This window comes from Scomber scombrus, chromosome 17 (genome assembly GCF_963691925.1).
Source record: "Scomber scombrus chromosome 17, fScoSco1.1, whole genome shotgun sequence".
Lineage (NCBI taxonomy): Eukaryota > Metazoa > Chordata > Actinopteri > Scombriformes > Scombridae > Scomber > Scomber scombrus.
The window spans coordinates 4,118,904-4,134,245 of NC_084986.1; the positions used below are offsets into that span (position 1 = coordinate 4,118,904).

Consider the following 15,342-nt stretch of genomic DNA (forward strand, 5'->3'; position numbering starts at 1 on the left):
TTTAAGGGGGAATCTGACCTTTATTTTAAGATTTGGGACCCCTATAAAGCTTATTTTGGGAAGAGTGGTTTCTAACTAATTATTTCCTGTGGTTTTCCCCCATTTAATTTAATATATTTCATGTAATTTTGCTAGCTTTATGTTTTCTATATATGTCCCCCTGTGTGTGTGTGTATATGTGCCACAGTTTTGTTGGCTTGTTTCTTTGCCTTTTTCTTATTGTAGATGTATTTGTGTATTTGTGCAACTGATCGATGATCAATTATGTAATGATATCTTCTCCTAACAACAAAATCAATAAAAACAGTTTTTAAAAAAGAGAGAGAAAGTATATGTTTAAATGGTTGAAATCATGTTTAATAACCCAACTTTCTAACAAAAGAGTAATTTTGGTTTTGTACAGTAAGTGACAGTAAATGTATCTGATATGTGTGTTATTGATGCTTTTATTGAAGTAAAGTATCTTTCTAATATTTTTCCACCTCTGTTATTTAACAGGAACATTAATAGTCCACATTATTTGTTAAATAGTTAATAACTCCATGCCTGATGAAATGCAGTCTGGGTGTCGGGAGTGTTTTCTACCAGAAGATGGCGCCAAAGAGTCATCTGTTGAAACTCAATGGACGGATCAGACAAAGATTGTCTAACATATAACAGATGTTTCACTCTGTTGCCAAATAAAAAGTCAATGATTTGATGGAACAATTGAAAATAAAAGCTCCTCCTGAATCATATTGGCCTGTTTGAGAAGCTAAAATACATCTCAGAGGGAAATATTGTACTTTATACTCCACTACATTAATTTGACAGCTTTTAAAATACAACACATTGTTAAAGATGAAAGCAAAAAGCAGTGTGTAGTCGGCTCACATTTCAGATGTCTATGAGTTGTTAACAGCTCCACCAAATAGTGATTTATCCCTCTAAACTTCTCACATGGTTTCATTTCAATAAATGTTCAAATGATCCAATATTTCAGCAAAAATCAAAGATTAGAGAAAAAGTCCAAAAACTGAAATCAGAGCTTTGTTTTTTCTTCTTTCCTCTCCCATTAATCATCTCACCACCCCTCACATTTATCTGCTGACCCTTTGGAGGGGCCCCACCCCTAGGTTGGGAACCACTGGACTAAACTAGCTAACTGTATATAAAGTAGTGTAAACTAGCTCCACCTCCAGCAGCTACAACAGTAACATGCTGCTCTAACACTGATGCTTCACTATTAATAATTTAATGATGTCATATATAATCAGTCAGTCAGAGGACCAAACCACTACTTTTACTGTAATACTGCATACTACATCGCTCATAATACTGCAGTACTTTTACTGTAATACTGCATACTACATCACTCATAATACTGCAGTACTTTTACTGTAATACTGCATACTACATCACTCATAATACTGCAGTACTTTTACTGTAATACTGCATACTACATCACTCATAATACTGCAGTACTTTTACTGTAATACTGCATACTACATCACTCATAATACTGCAGTACTTTTACTGTAGTAGGATTTTTCATGCAGGGCTTTTAGTTGAGTATTTTCATATTGCTGTTTTGGTACTTTGTGAATACTTTTTTAGATTTTCAGAGAGTATCTTTGTTTTGCAGCTTGGTCCCTAGAAATCCCATCAGAGTGAGCCCTCCTGCTCGCTCTACTATCTGCATTGTGAGTGTGGTTTGTGTGTTTGTAGCTGTGTTAATCAGATCCGCATGAAGCTGGAGCTGTTCGGTGTGAGTGCTGCTCAGCGGGGGGAAGTTTGCAGTGTGAAAGTACTCATCTGCTGCACCGCTCCAGCTGTGGCTCCAGGGCCCGGAGGACCGAGCGGACGAACCGGGGCTGGGGTCGCTCATATTCGGCCGCTGAGCGCTCCGAACTGCCGCTGGATGGAAGTGGAAAACCCGCCCTGCTCTTGAGAGGTGCTGCTGCCTTTAAACTTTTCTCTGCATCTGTGTAACCAGGCACATCCTGTTGCTTTACATTCAGACTTCATGCTGCTTACTTATTTTATTCATACTTCATAATGAGCGAAAATACACATGTGAGCAAATATTGATTAATGTGCTTTTTATTGTTAGTAGTTGTATGTTTTTGATGTTGCATTTGGTTTTTTTTTCATGTTTTGTTGCATGTAATATATATAATCTAATTTTACTGTAAATCTGTTCACATTAGTTAAGGTCTTTAAGGGTTTAAAGTCAGTGTTCACTTTTATAATGTGAGTTACTGAACAGTTTAATTAAGACTTCACTGTGGCCGTATGATGTAAAGAGTTTGATATAACCTGTTTAACGCTTTTGCTTTATTATTATTCTTATTAATGTTATTATAAAGTACTGTGGCTCTCTTTAAATACAGTGCAGGTTGAGCTGAGTTAAATGTGAGAAGTTTTAACTTTAGTAAAGGGATTAAAACAATGAAATAATGTTGCCAGGTGGTACTTTAGTCTCTATAGTACATACCATGATAGTCTTTACTGCCTGTTTGAACCAGATACTTAAAGGATTCATTCAAATTAGCCTCCAAAAAAACTGATTTTCTGACTTACAAGTTAAAATCAATACACAAAAACAACAAGAAACAAAATCAATGTGCAGTGAGAGGGAAAAAAAAACACAGTACGCTTATTGATCACTGGAAGTAAGTGTTTCTAAATATGCTCTAAAAAGGCTTTAAAGTCAAAGAAAATGGGATAATGAGGTTAAAGTGGTGAGGTGGAAAAGTGAGTGCATAATTTGGACTGTTGTATCTGACTGAACACTGAAGTCTGGTCGTCAGATGTTTGGAAAGACGAGGATCAGATGATTTTCTGCTTGAGTAAATCTGGGAGTTAGTTTCAAAATGAGACTACTGATGAGATACTTGGAAAAATGTTAAAGTCATATATTTCTGGGTAGTTGAGTTTGGAGGAACTGATGTGGAGCAATACTTTGAGTGGCTGCAGGTTTGTAGAAGAATGATTAAGAGTTAAGGGAAATGTTCTGCAATATGAAAAGTAAGAATAAATGAAAGAAGAATAAAGAGTATGAATGACAAAATAGCTTCATTTCCTAATTCAAAGTGAACTTTATTGTTAACTGGACAAAATCACAACATTCCTGACCAAATACCTCGATATCAATATTATAACTATATTGTAGCGATGACGATTTGAGCTTTCACAAAGTATTTACATAATGAGATTTTTGATAGATGATCGTCAGTAATGCGGATATAATGACTAAATGGGAAAACACAAATAACAGAACAGCTGAGCCTGGAACAGTCTGTTACATTCAGAAAATTACATCACTTCACTGTAATGCAGCCTTTAAAACCAGGAAAAGACGCTTATTGTTATGTTTAATGACCAGTCAGTGCAAGTCTTTAGGTTTTTAAACTTTAATAGCAGCCATGTTGGGACGAACAGACACTTTATTTAGTTTATTTGCACTGCCCTGATAACATGTATACATACGTTTCTGCCCAACTACACACCTGAGTCTTTATCCCAGTGCAGCATTAACTAGTCCCTGTTATCTCACTGGTCTCGCTACATTACACTTATATAAATGAACTGGCAAAAGAAAAACACATTAAAAAACAGACTATAAGCTGCCAACATTCACACAGATGCTGTTAGATCTGATAAGTGATAATACTAATTCTCACCTAATTCTGACTAAGTCTCACCTCCAGTTAAAGTCCTTCAATATGATGTTAAAGTTGTCCTGCACATCTGCTTTGCTTTAAGCCCCACCTCCTCTGGGTGGGGGTGGGGTGTGGCCTATTGAGGTGTGGCTGCAATGCTGCATCATGTCATTAAAATCACTGTAATTATAATGAACTACCCACATAGCATCAGTATAATATATGATGTAAGGATATATATGGGAAGTGACACCATCTGCTTCAAAATGTGTTGGCACAACATTTTAAGCATTTTAATATTTCTGAGTGAAACTTACAAGGGACTACACATCAGTTTACCTGCTCTTAATACAAAATGAAGGCATAAATATTATTGTATAGATACATTTTGTAATGGATTAGGAACCTTGGTACTTTTGGGGATATATAACCATGCATTTATAAGGAAATATGTGTATATATTTGTATATTTTATTTCTAAGGGAGACGACGAAAACAATGATACATGATTATTTACTTTGTTTATACATGTGTATTTGAGTTTAATGACCGAAATGAACTAGACTAGACTAAATTTAACTAAAAACTGTTTAATTCTCCACAGATGCTGCCAGTGAAACAAGCAAAGAGAAGCTACAGATCTTTCCAGCTTCCATCATCGCCACTTATAACGCAATCCACAGTCTGAGCCAGCAGGAGGTCTGAGGATCGAACCGTGATAAAACTCTTTAAAGCTGAACTTTCCAGGATCCAGATTTTTTGTTTTATTTTTACCTCAGAGATGCCCGGCGGTGAGAGCAAACCTTCCTTGCAGGATTTTAACAGTGAGAAATGTGAATTGAGACAAAAGAAGGGACAGAAAATGCTCGGCTGACGAACAAACCTGAGCAGTCGGACGCTCTCTTTGGATGTTGTTTCCCCACGACGCCTTTTTACTTCCAGGACGACGTCACAGATAGCAGCCAATGTCGGCCGATAACAGCCCCCCGCCGCCGCCGGCCTCGCCGCGAGCTCTCCCCGTCCTCCCTCACCATGCGGTCCCACCCACGCCATCGCCCAGCCCGCCCGCCACCATCTGCAGCCAGTTGTCCAACGGCAGCCAGACGGCACCAAGCCCAACCAGCTCACGGTGCTCCATCCACGGCGTCTCCTTCCTGCTCCAGATCGGACTCACCAGGGAGACGGTCACGCTCGACCCTGGTGACCTCTCGTTGTCTGCCGTCCGAGAGCTCGTCTGCTCCATCGTGGATACGAAGGTAAAGATTTATTTTGGCTTCTGAACTGGGATTCTGGTGGCGTAGTTGTTCATGTCACAGAAATTCCCCCAAAAGTTTTCCATTTTTTACCCAAAATATTTGTCAAAGTTCAAAGCACTGATGAGACTTAAAGCTGGTTTCCATTGGTCGAAACCACCACAGGAAAAGAAACGTGGCTTTTTTAAAATAAATACCAAGGAAATGATTATTTTCATTATTGATTAGTTGCCAGTTATTTTCCTGATTAGTCGATTAATCATTGAATCTATGAAATGTTACAAAATAGTGACACAGTCTTCAATTTCCTGATTGCAAATGTTAATATATTTGATTAACTGTCATCTATGATGCAGCAAATCTTCGACCAAACAGCTCACCAATTAATCGATTATGAAAATAATCATACTTATCAAAAAGCATCTCCTATTTAAGTTCGAAGTATGAAATAATGTTGTCACATGTCTCTAATGTTGCCGGTTCATTGGACAGAGTTTTGGTGAACTCAGTGATACTTCCCCTTTGTGTCAGAGTCGATTCTCGCACCTCGTGGTACAGGCATCCGCTATCAGCTCGACTATATCTCCCACAATCTACTGGTTTCACTGCTCGCACTGAACCACCTGTGTTAACTGCACTGTACACACACACACACACACACACACACACACACACACACACACACACACACTGCAGCTAACCAAATAGTTTTGTCAGTTTTGCAGAGCATAACGATGCTCTGCAATGAACCTCGACTACCGTTACATATCTAACTTTTGATCAGCTGGTTGTTTATTGGATCTATTGGTTTCTGACCTGCAGTGAAGCTGTTCACCTGCACCAACACCTGTTTGGGCTTTTTTTTGTACTTTATCCAAACTGTAAACACTTTTCTTCCTGACATTGAAACACAGATAGATAGCAGCAGTCTGGAGCTGATGGTAGAAGCTGTTGGTAGGATTGGAGGTAACCAGTGGCTGCAGTGGTGGTGGTGCTCCCTGCTGATGTTTCCACTGGGTGGAAGATGGAGTGGTAACTGCTAGTTGTCTGAAAGCTTCTTTAATAACAGCAGATTAGGTGATTTATCTATGGCTACATTCACATTGCTGCCTTAATGTGCAAATTCTGATGATTCTGATTCTTGACATGCATGCGTGAGCGCTGTTGCGGTCCTGACTTGTCACACATGTACATATTTAACTGAAAAGTGAGCCACATTCGTACAAGAATAACAACAATAATGCAACATTAAAATCATAAACATGGCTTATATGTCACGGAGAAGCTTCTCCAGCTAAATCCAACAAATTTGAAACTTCCTCCTCTCTCCATTGCTGGACCCGTTGCTGTTGTTGTTGTTGTAGCAGGTTGTTAGGTGATTAATAATGTTTGCAGGCGATATCTGCATACTATGGACGTATTGAACAGGATACCGTGTTCAGAGATGGTGCCTTGTTTTCCTGTGAATGTTGCTCAGTGGTGCAGGAAGCCAAAAACAAACGTGGTTCCACCATTTTTCGGCCAATGGAGCATGGCCAAGCCAGCTTCCTCTTGGCTCCTCTAGACTTTCCGAATGTTATCGGACCAAAAGGATAAAATTCTGGTAATAAAAAGAGTCATTTTGATTTACAGCTGCTCCTTTTCCAATGATTGTGTGTGGGGGAGGAAACGCTTTTTGGGCCATCGTGCGTCAATGACAGAAATTGTAATTACACAGTTTGGCCACTGTGTCAAATTGGCATCACGGCCTGGCACTGTTCCTGGTGTATCTGCAGAATATGATAATATACCAATGAACAAAAATGACATTAAAAAAACACATGAAGTTTGATCTGACAGTGATTGAACATCCAGAGATCAGATATGAATCAGATCCAGGACCACAGATGTGAGTGACACAGATTTGATAGGAAAAAAACAACTAATTTGGTTTGTTTACAATTTGGGGGAAAAAAAATCAGATTTGGGCCACTTTAGCATGTAATGTGAATGTAAACTATCAGCACATCTCTCTGCCGCACTATTCTGGGTATAAAATAATATAAATCTTTTTGGGTTTTGTGGAATTTGTGCCATTAAAGTGGTTGGACTTTCTTTATTCCTAAGTTCATGAACCTTTGTGTTTTGGACAGTTTAAAGAACAAACTGGTCATTCAAACTGTTGTCATACAAAAAATGTGAAGTTTGTCCTGAGGGTGGAGCAAAGGTCATGGGATCACCTCACCAAATAGTTGGACAATCTGATCAACATCATCACCGTCTCCATACTTTCACTTGTTGTCTCTCGTCTCTCTTTCTCTCTCCCTGTTTACAAGCTCAGAGAAGGAAAAGACTTTTCACTGAGAATGTCTCTTCCTGGTTGGCGTTGCTGTGTCAGCGCTCTTCACTTCCTGTTTCACAGCTGTGTGTTGTGTTGGAGAAGCAGTCAGAGGGGTGGGGTGGGGTGGGGCGGGGTGGAGGGGGGGTCACTTTGGTTTTGACTGCTGTTGACTCTTCTCACTGTGTGTAAACTGTTACAACTTGGTGGGTAAAATGTTGTATTTGGGTTAAGAGGGCAGAAAGAGTCTCTGAAATCTGTAAACCCCTTTTCATTTTAAAATTCCCACTAAAATACAGTTTAAAAGTAACATTAGTGCCCACAATTTTAGATTTTTTAGAAAAAATGTAATTTACTTCAATACAGTCAGTGTATTTTGGAGCAGCATTTAGTGGTTGTTGGAGGAACTGCAGCTAAGAATACTGAAAGGGGAAATAAGCCAATGTCCTGTGATAACTTTTTATTTACCTTGTAGGCTTGTGTGATATCTTCCTGACATTCCACCAGGAAATATGATGTATGGTATTAGTGTAAAAAACCCTAAACCAACGAAAAAAACCCAATATATAAGCTGAGATGCTCAATACTTTGCCACTTTGAGTTTAGCATGCCTTCAGTCCGATTGAATCAGACTCTGGTTGGTTTTCTTCTTTGGTACGATTCGTTTGGGCAGATCTGAACACAGAAATCATACTCAGATATATAAGAACAACTGTACAGTGACCCTGTAGAGGAGGTAGGCTTGGAGAAGTTTGTGGTGGGAAGTTGGTCTGGCCTCGATCCGACCCAACTACCAGGTGGTCTCTGCCAGTTCGAGCAAAACGACAGCCAGGTGAGCTTTGCATGCTTGGATGTGGATGAGTGAGTTTAAGAGTTGCTGGCTGCTAGCTGGAGAGTGAATTGAGGTCCAATCTTAACTAGTGCAATGTAGTATGTTGTCTTTGGCTCGTGGACGATGTTCAAGACCTTTTTCTTCCCAACTAAGACACACCTGACCAATGAGAAGAGAAAACACACTCACCTGGCTGTTGGTGCTGCATTTTGGTTTGCTTGGATCTTGTAAAGAAACTGAACTCATCTACTGATTCGGACCAGAACAAACCAACTGCAGGTTTGAGAACATTGCGACATACCTGCTAAATGTTAGCATGTGTTTAGCTTAAGGCGCTGCTGTACCTGTGCAGAGCTGCTAGCATGGCTGCAGACTCTCCATCTTGTTAACATGTGTGTTGGCCTTTTACTCAGTTTACGTCACAGTAACCTGGTGTTCTTAACGTAACGTTTTGTAAGTCGGAGGACACGGTGGAACAAAATGATTCCAGGTCGCTCGATAAAGTGACATCAGCACAGGAATTTTCTTTTTCCTGCTTTTGTGTCGACATCACGGAGCTGTGAGTTGCGTCTGTGGGTGAATGGAAGCCTGAGGTCTGATTTACGGCTGTTATGTCACTCCTGTGCGTGTGTGTGTGTTAGTGTGTGTGTGTGTGTATGTGTGTGTAGGAGGAAGGGGGGGTTGGTTAGGGAAGTAGGGAAGTTCCCCTCCCCTGTAGGTCGCCGCACTGACCACCCCCCTCTGTGCGCACACTCTCACAGCCCTGTCACAGATCGTGTAATGAAACTCTTAACTCAGTATTTTCGATATAGGCGTCGACTGAAAGCGACTCTAACGAACCCGCAGACGATTACCGCACCGACTCTGCAGCTCTGCGGAGCTCCTTTAACCTCTTTCAGCTCTTAGTTTCGGTTTTAGATGACACATGTACTGCTCTGTGTCTGCTGGATGAGTAAATATGTGTTTAAAGGGTTTAGTAACACATTAGCCAGAACAACCTTATAATATGATGATATATCAACTCAGCATTAAAATGACAATGTTCAAATATGATCTATTGTCAGTCAGTTTTTCTCATTTAAGTGCAGTGCAAGCTTAAAACACTCAGGTTGATATGAAGATGTATAATTTAAAAATACATGTTTAGATCACACATCTTTGCAGTTCAGCATGTTTTCATGAAAATAAACTTTATTTTTGTAATTTTGTTTCCCAGATTTTTGCATAAACCCACAAAAACGGCATAGCTTGTTGTGAATCTGGTTTCTTTAGTTGGACACTTTTTACATTTTACTTTAAACGTATGTAAAAGTACAATTTATCTATACAGCGCTTTACATAGACATAAATCACAAAGTGCTTTACATAGGCAAGATAAAACATACGTCATAGAGATCATACAACAATACGCACACACACATGCACACAAGCACACAATATATGTTTCTATGTACATATATACACACATAGAATTATAATAATGTAATAAGTCAAGTAATCCAATTTAAATGCTGAAGCTTGCTGCCTTCATGTTACCCAAACGCCTGTCTAAACAGATGTGTTTTTATTCGTTAACATTTATTCTCCTTATGGATTTGAACATTACAAAGTTGTTATAGTATTTTATGATTATTAAACTCATGATTTCTCACTTTTCTCACGTTTTGCTGCTTCTTTCCCTCCAGAAAATATAAATCATGCACAGAAAAAACACATAATCTTGGCCTATTTTCTGTGTTATTGGTTCTTGGTTCTGTTTGTTGAACAGCTCGTAAAAAGAAAGCTTCAGTTTTAGGCAGAGTAGCAGTGAAGAAGAGCAGAGCCGAGTGTCCCGACGGTCCGAACATCCAGCGGTGATGTCATGAACCTGGAATCTGAGAGCGAGACAGAAACACAGAAAAAAGGCAGTTTGTCAGCGTGAAACAATACGAGCCTCTAAAACATCTCCAGAGTTCATCTTCAGCGTCTCGACACATCATCACTGTCTCATCGAAACAGCGCCAAACTGACTCAGGCTGTTTAAAAAAAAAAGAGTCTTTTGTGTGTTATATATCTCAATAATGGACAGTTTGTTTTAAAACAGCTGGATTGTTTTATCGAAGGAAAGTTTTTCTAGATGTCAAATAAAAAAGTAGAGACAGTGTTGAGCTCTTAAGTTTTATACACTTTGACTTCTTCTGCTTCACATTACTTTCCTTCACTGCCTATTTAGCACTTATACATGAATAAATTGCTTATAACGCACTTTATTGTACAACTATAATAACAACTATAACTCCTCCTGCAGGCACCCATGAATGGAAGCTGCTGTATAAAATGATAATGAATTACAATATGGTCAAACACTAATATACCAACATAAAATATGTCTTCATATGTGAACTTCTGATAATATGTCCTTACATTATAGTGTGCAATAACCCATTTATTAAATGTCTGTACTACTGTTAATAAATGCTAAATAAGGCAACTTAAGTTAAAGTGTTCTTTATATGGAAATACAGACTTGAACACATTGAAGCATTAAATACAGTATGTAGAATACAGAATATAACAAGACATTTATAATACTAAAATGAATGACAATAAAAGAACAAACTATTGGTCGAATATTGGTGAAAATTAAGATTATTAGGCACAATTAAAATATGAATACATAATTTTTTTTTTATATAAACAGGGCCAAAAAAGGACATGTTTGAAATGGAGTTACTATTCTTATTTATTTCTTAATTAGCTCAACTATTCCTGACTAAACATGCAGAAATCAGTGTTAAAGTTTGGAAAAAACTAAGCAAACTTATTACTAAAAATACCCAAATTTGTACCAATCAAACAAATATATGTTAATAATAATAAAATCCTCTCTGTACAAAAACTGCTAAACTGATTTGTGCTCAGATGAACAAAAAACACAACATACAGGAAATATATATAACTGAAACTGAGGCAGAAAAGTGTTTTCATGTTCAGGATTTCATCTCTCATAGTGAAGCAGCTGATTGAGTTATCTGTGCTTCTTCATACAGCTTAAAGAGTGCAGGAAACATTTCTGAATGTATGAAAGAAAAAGGAGCAAACTAGGCGACCTCATGTTGGCGAGTATGAAATATCACAAAATATAAATATAAGCATTGATAGTGTACTGTAAGTAACCATTCTTCTATGTGATTAAAAGTTAAAGATGAAAACATGAACAAATCAAGGCCAAATAAAGAAATAACAGATACAATATCTGTAAGTAAAAAAGCCATCATTTAAAACCTGAACACAGCATCTGTATCTGTTGCCACGGGCGACGTGAGGGACACGCGTCCTCCACTTCCCTTTTCTCTCCCATTAGCTGTGCTGGTTTCCACGGTTACCAAGGCCAGGTGGTGGTTCAGGTGGAGAAGTGACGAGAGAGAGAGAAAGAGACCTACTTTTTAAACGCTCTGCAAATGTCACATGAAGCCTTGTAACATCAATTGAAAGATTTTATTAATATGTGTGTTAATGTAGATACTATACATTTATTATTTTGCATATTAATTAGATTGTATTCCCACTCTAGTTTTTGAAGTCAAACATCGCTCATATCAATAGTTTTCTAGGCTGAAATGAACCTTTGGATAAATTGAATTTACATCATTAAACCATCACTCAGGAGCCCAAATGAACATCTTTTTGTTACTATACTTCCACCACAGCTCAACAGGGAAACACTAAGAGGGAATCTGATGCTAAAAAGACTGTAAATGTGTCAGATATCACTTGATATGACTAACTCAGACTGATGAAGCTCAATAGAAACACTGTGGATTTAGTCCTCCATCACTTTACATTGAAAGCACATTTGAAGGTTTTAATAGTCAGTATGAACAGGAGGAATGATTACAGAGAGGAAACCCCCTTTAATGTTCATATGGACACCTGACTGCTGCTTTAAGACACTTGTAAAACTGTGAATTTGCCCTTTAATGGAATAAAGTTCTGAAAGTTTCTGGCTCTTTAACATCGTCACGCTATTTCTTCTCTCAAGAGTCGTAACGTCCTTGTTCTTGTGAAGGCATAAAATGTTACAAGATATATTTTAAGTAGATTTTTAGTGTCTGTCTTCCTCTCTCATCTTCTCTCTACTCCATAAACTAATTAATCTGATCATTAAGTAATCAAACAGCCTGTAAATAGTTTGAAAAAGATGGAAAATAAGGTGATTTATTAGCTCAATTTGATATTAGTTTAAAGGACTTCCCCCAGTAATAAAGTTTTATAGTTCATGTTTTTGATTTATTGCATCATGTTCCTCTTTCTTTCTCCTACTTTCTCATTTCTGTGCATGTTTATTGGGTGTAAATTACATGTTTTTGCATTGATTAGGTTGTTTTTAGGCTGAAAAGTTTATATATATTCAACAAAATTACAAAATTACGTTCATAAAACTATATTTTAATTGCAGGTCAGCCATTAAAAATGTACGAACCTGTTATATTAATGACGATGATAAAAATGAGTTAAAAGGACAGATGAGCTTACCTCGAATTAACAGAAGTATGAGGTAGTTTTAATGTGATTTAAGGTTAAGTGAAGAGGTTTTAATCCCGTCATTAATCATCAATCTTTTACGTAACACGAATAAACGAAACATTAACATCTGTCTGACTCTTACGCAAACTTTTAAAAATCACGGCTTAACTTTTCAGACTCCATTTGTCGTCTCATTTCATTAAAAACTTAAAATCATCCTCAGAAAAAAAACACCAAATTATCATCTGAACTCTGATGATGCTGAACGTCACTCACAGCTGCTTTTAATCCCGTTACAGCCTGTTTTTAAGTTTTATAACCTGACCTGATTTTATTCCTCTCAACTGTTGAGGCGAATGAATAATTGCTCACGCTGTTTCAAGGTGCAGTTCCTCTAACGGCCACTAGAGGTTACAGAGGAAACTGTGCTGAAGTAGGTTAAAAATCCCAAACTTTTCTCTAGAGATACAAAGTCAGAAACATTTTTCATGCAACTTTTGTCCTCCTGGGTCAAAATTGACTGTTTATAAAGCTTAAAGGTTTAAATTATCACCTAATTCTGTGTTACACCTTTTTAGCTAGCTTCATTTAAACTTATTACCACACGTTTTAAACATACACGGTCGCCCATGAAGTTGGAATTAAATATTTTTTACCTCTTTCCATGAAATGATTGTGACAATGTGATGTATTCTTGATAGTTAAAGTACATATATTCTCAAAATTGTATTGATCAATCTAATTTCACCTGGTCAAAGGTGATTACTGATGTGTATGAATAGAAAATAAAAAGAGGAATGTGTCTGAAAACAAAATAATTCAAACTTTATGGTCGACCGTGTATTATTATCACACATCAGAGATCACACACAGATCAACGTGTGATTCATACTTAATACGAAGCTTTCAAAGAGCTGAAATTAGTTTATTCTTTACATTTTATGCTTTTAGTTGATAGAAAACAAACATTTACAACACACTATATAAATATATTGATATTAGTTTTGTTCAAACACTTTATAAAAATGTGTATATGTCCAATTTTGTATATTCTGTGTTACATTAGGGAAGTCGAACAACTGTTTAGGATGTTTTTACAGCTCTAAAATGTAAAAATGGGGTCAAATTTAACCCTGAACAGAATGAAAGGGGGAAAAACAGTTTCCTTACACTTTGTCACATTTTGCTTTTATATATCATACATTAACTTTTCCGCCTCCATCCAAGCGTAAAAACTCTAAATGTGACTGGAAACCGACCTACAGACACCGACACACTGCTGAGACAAAAAAGGAGCAATTCTGATATTTCCCCAAACACCTTTTTTTCCCCTTTAATCATAAAAAATCACCAAATACATTTAACCCTTCATATTCTCACCCGGCTTAAGCATTCCTTTCATAATTAATACTGAAATTTAAACCAAATTTATTGTGTTCATGGTTCCTTAGTGAAAATGACTTTTGATCTTCTGTCATCTAAAAGGAGAAAATAACAGCCATAATTATTCAGTTAATGTATTTAAAGTGGAGGATGTTATGCTTCACTACAACCTTTAAAAGCCTCTATGTGCAATAAATGTTTACCAGCTGCACAAAAACAAATCATTTAAAAAGCATTTCTGCACATTTTAGGCTACTGAAAGGAAATCAAATCAATTTCAGACTTAAATAATGTGATTTTATGTGTTTTTTTAATAATAATAATAACAACTTTTAACAAATCTAAAAGACGTTTTCCAGAATCAAAGACAAATTAAAATCAATAAAACCGTGCAGAATAAATGATAAAACACAATCAATAAAAGCAATTTAATGAAGGGTTAAAAGGGTTAAAATCATAAAGACATTAACCTATTTTTCACTGCAGACATGACAGCTGTACTTAAACAAATGCCGAGTGATAACAAACTAATTCCTTCTTCCTGCTCAGCTCTACAGACGATTGTTGGGTATTGTTTCAAAGTCTGAGATACTTTAGTTTTACTACTTCTTATTAAATCAGAGTATAAAAGTCTCTGCATTTGTTTATCGCACTTTTTTTCCACTTTTAAAGTAAATCCAACTGTTAGCAGCTGTTGAAAGTATAATAATAAAAACACAACCGTCCCCCCTCGCTCCCCTCCTTCACCTGCTTCCACTGTACCTGTTATTGTGATAAGAACCAGGAAGTGGGGTTAGTTTCCGTCCGCGTCGCTGATGTCATCGGCTCAGAAACAGGAAATGAGTTTGGATTTAATGTTTACTTTGTTCCGTCCGACGGCTCGAATCTAACCAGGATATCTGACGCTCATTTGCATCCAAATAAGTCAGAGTTGGGTGATATGATGTGGAGACGTCGCCTCGGTCTGCTGCTGCTGCTGCTGCTGCGGGACTTTAAAGGGACATTACGTCTATTTTTTTTAAAAGTGTGGCATGATGAGTGTAATCAGTGCTGCAAAAAACAAGCTTTTTGATTTAAAAAAGCAGCAATAATAGGCAAGGCAGTTTTATTTATATAGCGCATTTCATACACAATGGCAATTCAATGTGCTTTACATAAAACAAACATTTAACAGAAAAAATTGGAAATAAAAAACAAAACCCAATAAATAGAAAAATAGAAAGAGAGAGAAATAAGATATTATAATAGAGCATTAAATATGAGGTTGCAGCATAAAATAATGATTTGCTTTAAAATCATTAAAAGGACATAGAGTGCAAATGAAAGATTAAAATTTAAAGTGCTTTGAAATAAAGAGCTCAATCATAAGCACAGGAGAAGAGAAGTGTTCTTAACCTGGATTTAAAA

General features: G+C 37.1%; 1 protein-coding gene across 1 annotated transcript in view; it reads left to right on the forward strand.

Moving 5' to 3' along the window:
• Window positions 1-4,609: 4,609 nt before the first annotated feature.
• LOC133997325 (serine/threonine-protein kinase D3-like) overlaps window positions 4,610-15,342 on the forward strand; it is a 51,541-nt gene continuing 40,808 nt past the window's right edge. Inside the window, 1 exon segment of the mRNA XM_062436898.1 lies at window positions 4,610-4,900. Within this exon segment, the coding sequence (XP_062292882.1) occupies window positions 4,610-4,900 (291 nt within the window).